Source organism: Pocillopora verrucosa, chromosome 5 (genome assembly GCF_036669915.1).
Source record: "Pocillopora verrucosa isolate sample1 chromosome 5, ASM3666991v2, whole genome shotgun sequence".
Taxonomy (NCBI): Eukaryota; Metazoa; Cnidaria; class Anthozoa; order Scleractinia; family Pocilloporidae; genus Pocillopora; species Pocillopora verrucosa.
Genome location: NC_089316.1, coordinates 28,456,568 through 28,470,574, shown reverse-complemented (window position 1 = coordinate 28,470,574; position 14,007 = coordinate 28,456,568). Strand labels below are relative to the sequence as shown.

At 38.8% G+C, this 14,007-nt stretch overlaps 1 protein-coding gene across 1 annotated transcript; it reads right to left on the bottom strand.

The window, feature by feature from the left end:
* Window positions 1-3,423: 3,423 nt before the first annotated feature.
* LOC136280864 (tolloid-like protein 2) lies at window positions 3,424-10,378 on the bottom strand. The gene is made up of 4 exons (XM_066166599.1): window positions 9,940-10,378; window positions 9,152-9,526; window positions 8,235-8,606; window positions 3,424-3,821 (listed from the first exon to the last, which is right to left on the bottom strand). Exons 1-4 carry the CDS (start codon window positions 10,376-10,378, stop codon window positions 3,424-3,426), a joined length of 1,584 nt encoding a protein of 527 aa, XP_066022696.1.
* Window positions 10,379-14,007: the final 3,629 nt, after the last annotated feature.

The window sequence follows — 14,007 nt, the reverse complement described above, 5'->3', positions numbered from 1 at the left end:
CAGATATTCTTAATGAGGGAGGCATTGAGGCCTTTTAGAAACCGCAAAACCGTAGAGAAAATCATCCAACACCAAAAAACCGGAAAAAAATTCGATCAAAACCGAAAACCGCAAGCAAAACTGTCAAAACCGATACATTTTCACATTGCAGCTATTAAAACCCTGATCGATCCGAAACAGTGGTGACAGGTGGAGCATACAGAGTAAGCTACACTAATTTCATTACAGGATTTAAGAATGCCATGGACTTGGCATTCGTATCTTCTAGTAGCTGCTTAAATTAACAGATGCTGTCTCGAGGGCCTCGAGCGTGGTCTCTGCGGACACAGCAGCTGGTAATGGACCCCAGTTAAATTAAGGAAATCCGCACAAAAGTCCTCAATAGGATTGCAGCTTTGCAGTCGAAAATACTGATAGCTCTGGAAAGTTTCATCGAAAATCCCTCATCTAATATTTCTATTTTCGAACTAAGACCTGAAAGTTTGGAAATTCCATTGAAATGTTAAATCAATCAGTCACATGTGGCCTGTAACTTGGTCACCAACTTCGAGGTGGCGTCGATAAAGAAACTCTGGCAATGTTCTGTGCCTAACGGTACCCTACGTGTAGGCTTACCCTCCCCTCCCCAGCTCACCTTGAAAAAGCGAAGTTTTTGGCGTAGAAACTGAAAAAAACTGAAAAACCGATCTAAAAAATAGTCAAACTGTAGAACCGAAATGCCCCAGTCCTTAATGGGATTAGCTAGCAAGGCAACCATCGGAAAAGCGACCCGTATGTTTAAAATTTTGCTTCATACTAACAATATAAAACAGCTCTTCTTTTATGGAGGTAGCCTTAGTCATCAGGCATATGATTTCTTAATAACATGTTCTTTTAACCACTTTTTTGAAAAATGGCTTTCACTATTCTATCTTAGTTAAATCTTTTTTTTTTTTTTGCTCCTTTTGCAGTTATTCTCTTATTTTGATGCTGCATAAGCATGTTTCATGGAAAAGACGGACTGACGATCATATATATATGCTACTTACTCGGAGGACTGTGGTTCAACAGCTTGTAAGTTGCCCCAAATCCGTCAAAATCCATGATTGTATCGTCGGACACAAACAGCACCCTCAAGCTTTCGTTGAGTGAATAACATTTTACAGGAATAAACCCTGGTGTGCCCAAAATCTCAATGCCCCCCTCCTTAATGGGATTAGCTAGCAAGGCAACCATCGGAAAAGCGACCCGTATGTCTCAAGTTTTTGCTTCATACTAACGATATAAAACAGCTCTTCTTTCATGGAGGCAGCCTTAATAATCAGGCATATGATTTCTTAAAAACATGTTCCCCTAACCCCAAATCACTTTCTTGAAAAATGGCGTTCTCTATTCTTAGTTGAATCTTTTTTTTTTTTTTGCTGTTTTTGCTGGTATTCTTTTATTTTGATGCTGCGTAAGCATGTTTCATGGAAAAGACGGACTGATGATCATAAATATATGCTACTTACTTGGAGGACTGTGGTTCAACAGCTTCTAAGTTACCCCAAATCCGTCATAATCCATGTTTGCATCATCGGACACAAACAGTACCCTCAAGCTTTCATGTAGTGAATAAAATTTTACAGGAATAAACCTTGGTGTGCCACACAGTTTTCCAGGCAGTGCTTCACCACTGATCAAGACCAAACTCGCGTAAGAGGAAAATTTGAAGATTATAAGAGACGATATTCAGAATAAACTTGAGAGGGTACTCACCACTAGTCGTTGTGGATTCATATTTCGCTTCAAATCCACGAGCAACTGCTTTTCCAGGATGGAACATCACAAACATTTGGTTTCCACTCGACAACTGAGTCTCAATCCAATACAACCCCTGGCAAAATCGCCCCAACAAACGCGAACTTGTTGACCCACCATCATAAAGCTCCACATAAGAACAAGAATCCGAACAATTATTGGCTGAACACTCACTTAAGACAAAGTCAGTAAACGTAAACTTGACAATTTTGTCAGCTGGCGCGGTAATCTTCCAGGTACAATTTATAGACGCAGTGTAGTTACTCTTTGGGTAGTTTGTACTTCTTATTTTCCCGCTGCCTGAGAGAGGGATTGCCTCCTTGGGACAAACTGTAAACAATGGAAAAGGAGCAAGTGCGTGTGGGACAATAAGTAATTAGTAACAACCAATCAAAATGCTTATCTTTTAATTGTTGATTCGACCAATGGCCACAATCTATACAAACCAAAACGGCTCAAAACTATACTCTTCAGTCTGATACATTCCAATATGGTGTTTATAAGGAAGTAGCCCCAAGGCAAGAATATGAATATTTGAAACTCGTTACGGTGACCAATTTACATTATAAACTCAGTTGATGAAACCAAATTATCTTGTTATACTCCCCCACCGACGCAGCATCACATTTTCTTACCCCCTAATTCAAGAATATGAACATTGTTAAGAGATAAATTAAAGTTGGCATAGCTTCCCAATACATCACTACTTACACAATATATCAGAGATTCGCATTCACCCTGAGTTGATAACAGAGGAAACCTCCAATTTTATTAAGTAAGCTCCATATCATTACTTGTATGGGTGAATTTATTTCATGAAACATCTTCTCTCAGCGAACTCTTAGATCTCATGACGTTGTTTTCTCTACTTACTTGGAGGACTGTAGTTCAACAGCTTGTAAGTTGCCCCAAATCCTTCATAATCCATGTTTGCATCATCGGACACAAACAGCACCCTCAAGCTTTCATGCAGTGAATAAAATATGACAGGATTATCCCTTGGTGTACCACATAGTTTTCCAGGCAGCGCTTCATCACTGAAGCTATTCTGAACTTCCATATAATCACACAAGCACGCGGCGCCACCACAACGTTCAAGATTATAGTCTGGTATTGTGAGCTCAACACGGTATCCTTGTTTCCCTATAATCTTCCAGCTACATGTCTGGTTGAATGGATAGTTTCTTGGATTGAACGGAGAGGAGAAAGATCCTGATATTTCATCAAGGATCATATCTCTAGGACACACTGAAAAAATTTAAAAAGTCTACGTGAGGTTGAGGACAATGTCTCTTATCTACTGTAATTACTGAGTTCACGTAAAACAAGCTTTCGTTTATTTGCGATAATATAATGTGCGCTTAAAGCTTCTCTCTCTTTCGCTGTCTCTGTCTGTCTGTCTGTCTCCCCGTCTGTCTCCCTGTCTCTCTTTCTCTGTCTGTCTGTCTGTCTCCCTTTATGTCTGTCTCTCTGTCTCTCTTACTCACTGGTCATGAGGCTCCTTATGAACTAAGTATCGGGGCTGTCAGATTGACAGCATCACACTGGATGCCTTTTTAGATATAACATCACTAAACCAGCTTAGAGAGAGAGACAGAGAGAATACCTTTATTTTTTTTTATAAAAATATCACAATATACACGATCAAAAACGCTTACGTGTGTCTCTATCTATCGCCTCAAAAGAGGCATTGAATCCTTTGTTTACGGTGGCGCGGGATTCAAATGTCACTTGAAGGAAATTTCCATCTGAGTAAACAGGAGGAGGAAGCTTTTGACCACAAATCTTAAAGTCACCAGGCTTTCCAGCATGTGAAGCAACGTTTGATATAAAAACACGGGCACTCGTTGGTACTGCTCCAGCGCAGTCATCGTTTTCACCTGTTACCAGGGTGAAGTTAAAAAAGATCAGTTTGATAATTTTCCCACTGGGTACCGTGATATTCCATGTGGATGTTCTGCTTGTTGGGAAGTTGTTGGGAAAGTTAGGGCTCCAAAAATATCCACTCCAACCATTTAGGTTGACTTCAGATGAGTTGCCGGCTGTAAAGGAAAGATCACCATCAGTAATTGGATCGTTGAGAAAAAAATAAGTTCATTTACGAAATACTTTCCACGAAGCAAAGACGTTCAAGCAGAAATTATAGCCACAATTTATACCATATAAGTTATTCTATTAGTTGTAGTTATTTCGGTTAAAACGAGCTGATTTACCCGCTTCCCACTGAACCAAAGCTACAGTAACCATCTGATCATCTCAGCTCAAATTTTACATGCATAGGAAATTGTTTAAAAATTAGAGTATCTGCATTTAACCACAGCTTTGTGCACGCTGACATTTTCAGCAGGCAAAACGAAATGTCAGGAAACCCAGGATGAATGTATGAGTGTAAACAGCTCGATCGCCATTTTCATTTCTCCTGCTTCTGATGCTGATTTGTTCAGATAACATTCACGGTAGTTTCGTCAAACTGTGAGCTGTCGCGTGCTTGAGGTGTGGTTTCAGAAGCACTGCCCAAAATTCTCCGTAACAAGTCAGTGCGTGAAATAAGTTCATCGGATATTTCATTTGCAACTTGCTACTTCGTTGTCACGTCCAAACGTAACATGAAACAGGTTCTGTAAACGAGCCACTTCAGTCTTAAATTTAATTTATTCAATTCTTTAAAATTTATTCTTTGTTCTTTGTACAAAAAAGGAAAATGGCTGGAAAGCTAATCGTGACGGGGTAAGTTAAGTACATTAATAACACAAATTAAAGACATGGAGTCACTGACTCTTAAATGATAACGTAGACGATCGTATATTGTATGAGTGAATACCAGACGTTTTCTGAAATAAATTTAACATGTTTGCTGGGGCTTTACCATTATTGATATAAAGCATTAAGGTTCACACGGACTAGAAAAGTTATTGGAAGCACGTTAACTTCGAGAAATAAAGGAGTTGCATGGTCGTGCCAGTCTGCGAAGTACAGCAAACGAAGACGGTTTTTTTCTGAAGAATTAGAATTTTGTTAAGATAAGTCTTGCATGCCTGACCCCAGGCAGCAAGATCATAGGTTAAATAACGATGAATTAGTGACTTATACATGGATATTTAGTCGTAATGATCGAGGTACAGAGTGGCGTAGCTTTGTAAGCAGCCCAACATTTTTCCTAATTTTGTAACAATAGAATCAATGTGGTATTTCCAAGAGAGATTCGGATTAATAAGAACGCCCAGGTATTTTATATAAACTTTAGACTGAGGACGAACACGTGTTTGAACATCACGTAGCAGATGAATGACAATCTAGATTCTCTTTCATTTGGATTCATTTGGTGACGGGCTACAGAATTTAGGTAATCAGGTAATCAGGTAATCAGATGATTTCGAGTGCAATTTGGAATAAATAAGCACGAGTAAAATTTTTCAAAGAAAACAAAACTGCATGAGCCCGTAGGGTGTGTGGTCAATAGTCAAAGAAGCTCACAGATAGCCTATGAAATGCGAGCCTTGGATGTCGCAACATTTGGATACGCAAAAAATTTGCCACAGAACCAATGGCCGGCGTTCTCAGTAGGGTTTCTTCCGCCACAGCAGCTGAAAACAGCAGCTGAAAAACAGCTCTAACAACGAAAACACCGTAGAAAGCACTGCTTTTTGGTTGTCGGTTTGGAAAAAGTGTTGTTTAGAGAAGGCAATTGCCAAGGAAATCGAAAGTTACTAGCCGACCCAGCTTAACACTTTGCTCGTGCTACTCTACGCCGAAATTAAAAACAAGCATGGTTAAACCTGACAAACGACGATTCCATTTCATCGAAAATGATTGGGACACAGACTGAACAATTCCTTGAACTGTATATCCGGACTTTGAACTTTTTTGCGCCTTAAAGATGTGAAAATATCATTGTATATTATTGTTTTCATTGTTCGCGGTTGTTTGACCGAACGCACGGTTTGAATAAATTATTTTTGCAATTGATGCGCGCGCTTTGCTTCTGAGAAGCTATCTCTTACTTTTTGATGAATATTATACATGATTTTCTCGTACAGTTTGTAAAGGTAATCACATGATTTCGAGTGCAATTTGGAATAAATAAGCAAGAGTAAATTTTTTCAAAGACTAACAAAATTGCACAAGCCACCATCGTAAAGCTCAACATAGCAGCAAGAATCCGAATTACAATCGGCAGCACATGGACTAAGGGCAAAGTCAGTGAAGGCAAACTTTATCTTTTGACTGGCAGATCCTGTTATTTTCCACGTACAATTGGTAGACATGGCGTAGTTACTCATTGGGTGGTTCGGGCTGCTTATCTTTCCGCTACCAGAGAGAGGAATTACTTCCTTCGGAGAAACTGGAATAAAAATATTTCCGTTGAAATATGTGAGAGGAGAAAAAACCATTGCTATCATTCCTTCCTCTTTAGTTCCGGTCGAATGTCACTTGAAAGAGAAGGCACCTTAACAGATATTCTTAATGAGGGAGGCATTGAGGCCTTTTAGAAACGGCAAAACCGTAGAAAAAATCATCCAACACCAAAAAACCGGAAAAAAAATTCGATCAAAACCGAAAACCGCATGAAAAACTGTCAAAACCGATACATTTTCACACCGCAGTTATTAAAACCCTGATCGATCCGATACAGTAGTGACAGGTGGAGCATACATAGTAAGCTACACTAATTTCATTACAGGATTTATGAATGCCGTGGACTTGGCATTCGTATCTTCTAGTATCTGCTTAAATTAACAGCTGCTCTCCCTAGGGCCTCGAGCGTGGTCTCTCCGGACACAGCAGCTGGTAATGGACCCCAGTTAAATTAGGGAAATCCGCACAAAAGTCCTCAATAGGATTACAATTTTGCAGCCGCAAATAGTGATAGCTCTGGAAAGTTTCATCGAAAATCCCTCATCTAATATTTCTATTTTCGAACTAAGACCTGAAGGTTTGGAGATTCCATTGAAATGTTAAATCAATCAGTCACATGTGGCCTGTAACTTGGTCATTAACTTCGAGGTGGCGTTGTTAAAGAAACTCTGGCAATGTTCTGTGCCTAACGGTACCCTACGTGTAAGCTTACCCTCCCCAGCTCACCTTTGGGGAGGGGGAGGGTACGACTACACGTAGGCTACCTAGGGACCCCTGCGATATTTCATTGGTTTGTCAAGCATTCCACTCAATAACATTTGCGTTTAGTAGCTATTCGAGGTCAGCAGTGGAGGCGCGTAATTGCCAAATAGGTCAAATAGGAAAAATCAAAACCGCATCAGATATCAAATCCGAAAACCCGTTAGTATTTTTCGCGAAAACCGGAAACCAAATGCTAAAAAACGGATAATCTGCAAACCGCGATGAACACCAAAACCGAAAAAGCGACGTTTTTGGCGTAGAAACCGAAAAAAACGAAAAACCGATCTAAAAAATAGTCAAAACTGCAGAACCAAAAATCCCAATGCCCCCCTCCTTAATGGGATTAGCTAGCAAGGCAACCATCGGAAAAGCGACCCGTATGTTTAAAATTTTGCTTCATATTAACAATATAAAACAGCTCTTCTTTTATGGAGGTAGCCTTAGTCATCAGGCAAATGATTTCTTAATAACATGTTCTTTTAACCACTTTCTTGAAAAATGGCTTTCACTATTCTATGTTAGTTGAATTTTTTTTTTTGCTCCTTTTGCAGTTATTCTCTTATTTTGATGCTGCATAAGCATGTTTCATGGAAAAGACGGACTGACGATCGTATATATATGCTACTTACTTGGAGGACTGTGGTTCAGCAGGTTATAAGTTGCCCCAAATCCGTCAAAATCCATGATTGTATCGTCGGACACAAACAGCACCCTCAAGCTTTCGTTGAGTGAATAAAATTTTACAGGAATAAACCCTGGTGTGCCCAAAATCCCAATGCCCCCCTCCTTAATGGGATTAGCTAGCAAGAAAACAATCGGAAAAGCGACCCGTATCTCTCAAATTTTTGCTTCATACTAACGATATAAAACAGCTCTTCTTTCATGGAGGCAGCCTTAATAATCAGGCATATGATTTCTTAAAAACATGTTCCCCTAACCCCAAATCACTTTCTTGAAAAATGGCGTTCTCTATTCTTAGTTGAATCTTTTTTTTTTTTGTTTGCTGTTTTTGCTGGTATTCTTTTATTTTGATGCTGCATAAGCATGTTTCATGGAAAAGACGGACTGACGATCATATATATGCTACTTACTTGGAGGACTGTGGTTCAACAGCTTGTAAGTTGCCCCAAATCCGTTATAATCCATGTTTGCATCATCGGACACAAACAGTACCCTCAAGCTTTCATGTAGTGAATAAAATTTTACAGGAATAAACCTTGGTGTGCCACATAGTTTTCCAGGCAGTGCTTCACCACTGATCAAGACCAATTCGCGTAAGAGGAAAATTTGAAGATTATAAAAGACGATATTCAGAATAAACTTGAGAGGGTACTCACCACCGGTCGTTGTGGATTCATATTTCGCTTCAAATCCACGAGCAACTGCTTTTCCAGGATGGAACATCACAAACATTTGGTTTCCACTCGACAACTGAGTCTCATTCCAAGACGACCCCTGGCAAAATCGCCCCAGCAAAGGCGAACTTGTTGACCCACCATCATAAAGCTCCACATAAGAACAAGAATCCGAACAATTATTGGCTGAACACTCACTTAAGACAAAGTCAGTAAACGTAAACTTGACAATTTTGTCAGCTGGCGCGGTAATGTTCCAGGTACAATTTCTAGACGCAGTGTAGTTACTCTTTGGGTAGTTTGTACTTCTTATTTTCCCGCTGCCTGAGAGAGGAATTGCCTCCTTGGGACAAACTGTAAACAATGGAAAAGGAGCAAGTGCGTGTGGGACAATAAGTAATTAGTAACAACCAATCAAAATGCTTATCTTTTAATTGTTGATTCGACCAATGGCCAAAATCTATACAAACCAAAACGGCTCAAAACTATACTCTTCAGTCTGATACATTCCAATATGGTGTTTATAAGGAAGTAGGCCCAAGGCAAGAATATGAATATTTGAAACTCGTTACGGTGACCAATTTACATTATAAACTCAGTTGATGAAACTAAATCATCTTGTTATACTCCCCCACCGACGCAGCACCACATTTTCTTACCCCCTAATTCAAGAATATGAAGATTGTTAAGAGATAAATTAAAGTTGGCATTGCTTCCCAATACATCACCGCTTACACAATATATCAGAGATGTTCGCATTCACCCTGAGTTGATAACAGAGAAAACCTCCAATTTTATTAAGTAAGCTCCATATCATTACTTGTATGGGTGAATTTATTTCATGAAACATCTTCTCTCAGCGAACTCTTAGATCTCATGACGTTGTTTTCTCTACTTACTTGGAGGACTGTAGTTCAACAGGTTGTAAGTTGCCCCAAATCCGTCATAATCCATGTTTGTATCATCGGACACAAACACCACCCTCAGGCTTTCGTGCAGTGAATAAAATATGACAGGAATATACCTTGGTGTACCACATAGTTTTCCAGGCAGCGCTTCATCACTGAAGCTATTCTGAACTTCCATATAATCACACGAGCACGCGGTGCCACCACAACGTTCAAGATTATAGTCTGGTATTGTGAGCTTAACACGGTATCCTTGTTTCCCTATAATCTTCCAGCTACATGTCTGGTTGAATGGATAGTTTCTTGGATTAAAGGGAGAGGAGAAAGAACCTGACATTTCATCAAGGATCATATCTGTAGGACACACTGAAAAAATTTAAAAAGTCTACGTGAGGTTGAGGACAATGTCTCTTATCTACTGTAATTACTGAGTTCACGTAAAACAATCTTTCGTTTATTTGCGATAATGAAATGTGCGCTTAAAGCTTCTCTCTCTTTCGCTGTCTCTGTCTGTCTGTCTGTCTCCCCGTATGTTTCCCTGTCTCTCTTGCTCTGTCTGTCTGCCTGTCTGTCTCCCCCTATGTCTGTCTCTCTGTCTCTCTTACTCACTGGTCGTGAGGCTCCTTATGAACGAAGTATCGGGGCTGTCGATTGACAGCAACACACTGGATGCCTCTTTAGATAGAACATCACTAAACCAGCTTAGAGAGAGAGACAGAGAGAATACCTTTATTTTTTTTTATAAAAATATCACAATATACACGATCAAAAACTCTTACGTGTGTCGCTATCTATCGCCTCAAAAGAGGCATTGAATCCTTTGTTTACGGTGGCGCGGGATTCAAATGTCACTTGAAGGAAATTTCCATCTGAGTAAACAGGACGAGGAAGCTTTTGGCCACAAATCTTAAAGTCACCAGGCTTTCCGAAATGTGAGGCAACGTTTGATATAAAAATACGGGCACTCGTTGGTACTGCTCCAGCGCAGTCATCGTTTTCACCTGTTACCAGGGTGAAGTTCAAAAAGATCAGTTTGATAATTTTCCCACTGGGTACCGTGATATTCCATGTGGATGTTCTGTTTGTTGGGGAGTTGTTGGGAAAATTAGGGCTCCAAAAATATCCTCTCCAGCCATTTAGGTTGACTTCAGATGAGTTGCCGGCTGTAAAGGAAAGATCACCATCAGTTATTGGATCGTTGAGAAAAAATAGGTTCATTTACTAAATACTTTCCATGAAGCAAAGACGCTCAAGCAGAAATTATAGCCACAATTTATACCATATAAGTTATTCTATTAGTTGTAGTTATTTCGGTTAAAACGAACGAACGCTTCCCACTTAATCAAAGTTACACTTACCATCTAGTCATCTCAGCTCAAATTTTACATGCATAGGAAATTATTTACAAATTAGAGTATCTGCATTTAACCACAGCTTTGGGCAAGCTGACATTTTCAGTGGGCACGACAAAATGTCAGGAAACCCAGGATGAATGTAGGAGTGTAAATAGCTCGATCACCATTTTCATTTCTCCTGCTTCTTATACTGATTTGTTCAGATAACATTCACGGTTGTTTCGTCAAACTGTGAGCTGTCGCGTGCTTTGAGGTGTGGTTTTAGAAGCACTCCCCGAAATTCTCCGTGACGAGTCAGTGCGTTAAATAATTTTTTCGGATATTTCATTTGCAACTTGTTACTTCCTCGTCACGTCCAAACGTGACATGAATCAGGTTCTGTAAACAAGCCACTTCAGTCTTATTTAATTTATTCAATTTTTAAAATTCATTCTTTGTTCTTTGTACAAAAAAAGAAAAGTGATAGTTTTCCCAGCAAATGGCTGGAAAGCTAATCATGACGGGGTAAGATAATTACATGAATAACACAAATTAAAGACAAGGAGTCACTGACTCTTAAATGATGACGGAGACGATCGTGTATTGTATGAGTGAATATCAGACGTTTTATGAAATAAATTTAACATGTTTGCTGGGGCTTTATCATTATTGATATCATACATTAAGGTTGATACGGACTCATAATATAGAAAAATTATTGGAAGCACGTTAGCTTCGAGAAATAAAGGAACTGCATGGTCATGCCAGTCCGCGAAGTACGAAGACAGCTCTTTTCTGAAGAATTAGAATTTTGTTAAGATAAGCCTTGCATGCCTGACCCCAGGCAGCAAGACCATAGGTTAAATAAGGATTAATTAGTGACTTATACATGCTTTGCAAGTAGCCCAACATTTTTATTAATTTTGTAACAATAGAATCAATGTGGTATTTCCAAGAGAGATTGTGATCAATAAGAACGCCCAGGTATTTTATGTGAACTTTAGACTGAGGACCAACATATTTTTTCTTTACATTATCAAACATGCAAAGTTTTGGTTGGTAAGCGAGTCGCTTTCGGTGACGGGCTACAAAATTTCCCCAAAAAAGCAATAGACTTTCACAAAGCAGACGAGTGGTACTTACCCAAAAAAATAAGAATTATTGATAGGACTGAACATTTTTCCCTTGAGGATACCCACGCCGGATCCAATTTCGACAAGCCTTAATTAAAAACCCGTTGACGCGCTTGCGGAACAATATTCTTCACTTTACCAATGTCTCTTCGCCGATTGACTTTACATGAGAAAGTTATCTTAGAATCAACCAATTTTTAGAAACGGATTTCACTATAAAAGTTGTTGCACTATGTTGCAATATTTTGTCATCTTCGCACTCGCACAACACGTACAACTATGCAAGTAGCATAGGCACACCGCACTTTGTTTGATTTAATGAACCCTCGTCTGCATTGAATTACCTGAAAACTGCATTTATTTTAACCAATCAGAACTGAGTAGTTTTTTCATGTATATTATTAGGAATAAAAAAGGAGGTGAAATTTTTACAATTATACAACAAACGAACCGAACTTAACGACCTAACATGGAGAAGAGAAAGAAATTGAGTCATATATATCATTGACAACATCACGTCAAAACTGACCAATCATATTACAAGTTTGGTCATATTACGAATGTGACCGATCATATTAACGAATTGAGTCATATATATCATTGACAACATCACGTCAAAACTGACCAATCATATTACAAGTTTGGTCATATTACAAATGTGACCGATCATATTATAAATATTTCCAGTGTTAGCCCTTAGTCAAAGCGAATGCCTAACGAAGGGCTAATAAAGGGCTAACCCTAGTAACGACAGCTTTGAAACTCCTTACGGTGGCCAATTTCCGTTATCAACTAAATTACCCTGTAACACCCAATTTATACGAGTCAAATGTAAAAAAGAAGTTATTAAAAAACGTTTAAATGTGGTTAAATGAGAATATCTCATATAAACTTCCTTCGAAGATGATAAAAATCAACCCAAGGATACCTTTCGATATGAATATAACCAATTTCCAAAAAACATGGTATGGGCCAACTAAACTACACAGCGAGTAAAGTTCACAACGTTTCAACAGTTTGATTCGCTTGAACATCACGTAGCAGATGAATGACAATCTAGATTCTCTTTCATTTGGATTCATTTGGTGAAGGGCTACAGAATTTCCCCAAAAATGCAATAAACTTTCACAAAGCAGACGAGTGGTACTTACCCAGAATAAGAATAATTGATAGGACTTTAAACATTTTTCCCTTGAGCATACCCACGCAAGATCCAATTTCGACAAGCATTAGTTAAAAACCCGTTGAATTGCTTGCGTAACAACTTTCTTCACTTTGCCAATGTCTCTTCTAATAAAGGTTGTCAGTTTTAACATGGAACTGAGCAAATAACGTCAAAAAGCAACGATGCTTCGACCGCTCAACGGTCATTGCCAAGTTACAGGATAAAATAATTATCATGTCCCTAGGTAATCAATTGTAAAACTGCTAATTGATACTGACGTAAAACTCCAAAATATTTACATAGAAAAAATAGGAGAAAACTGCGGCAATAATGATAAAAAACACTACAATATTAAAAGTAGTAGCTTCACCCAAATCAATGTGTATCCTTAGTTTTCTACGGAGCCAGAACGTGTCAGGATTTCCTCAAAAAACAATAAACTTACACAAAGCAGACGAGTGGTATTAACTCAGAGTAAAAATTGTTAAAAAGATTTGGAACATTTTACCCTTTAGGATACCCACGCCGGGAATAATTTCGGCAAGCCTAAGTTAAAATCCTTGTGATGCGCTTGTCGAAACAATTATCTTTCCTTTACCAATATCTCTTGGCTGATTGACTTGACATGTAAGAAACAAAAAACAAAATCCTTTGTGCGGTGGCACATGGTATGAGGCAACTACACAGCGAGTAAAGTTCACAGCGTTTCAACACTTTGATTCGTTTGAACATCACGTAGCAGATGAATGACAATCTAGATTCTCTTTCATTTGGATTCATTTAATGACGGGCTACAGAATTTCCCCAAAAAAGGAAATAGACTTTCACAAAGCAGACGAGTGGTACTTACCCAGAATAAGAAGTATTGATAGGACTTTGAACATTTTTCCCTTGAGGATACCCACGCCGGATCCAATTTCGACAAGCCTTAATTAAAAACTAGTTGACGCACTTGTGGAACAATAATCTTTACTTTACCAATGTCTTTTCGCCGATTGACTTTACCTGAGAAAGTTATCTTAGAATCAACCAATTTTTAGAAACGGATTTCACTATAATATACTCGCACAACACGTACAACTATGCAAGTAGCATAGCCACGTACACCGCACTTTGTTTGATTCAAGGAAGCCTCGTCTGCATTGAATTACCTGAAAACTGCATTTATTTTAACCAATCAGAACTGAGTAGTTTTTTCATGAATATTATTAGGAA

What these genes read in the sequence shown, in the direction of transcription:
- LOC136280864 (XM_066166599.1), bottom strand. Translation starts at nt 10,378, where the DNA reads ATGAACCTATTTTTTCTCAACGATCCAATAACTGATGGTGATCTTTCC. An exon ending in GGCGATAGATAGCGACACAC is followed by an intron (nt 9,527 to 9,939) that starts GTAAGAGTTTTT and finishes AAATTTTTTCAG; the next exon opens with TGTGTCCTACAGATATGATC. An exon ending in GTTGAACTACAGTCCTCCAA is followed by an intron (nt 8,607 to 9,151) that starts GTAAGTAGAGAA and finishes CATTGTTTACAG; the next exon opens with TTTGTCCCAAGGAGGCAATT.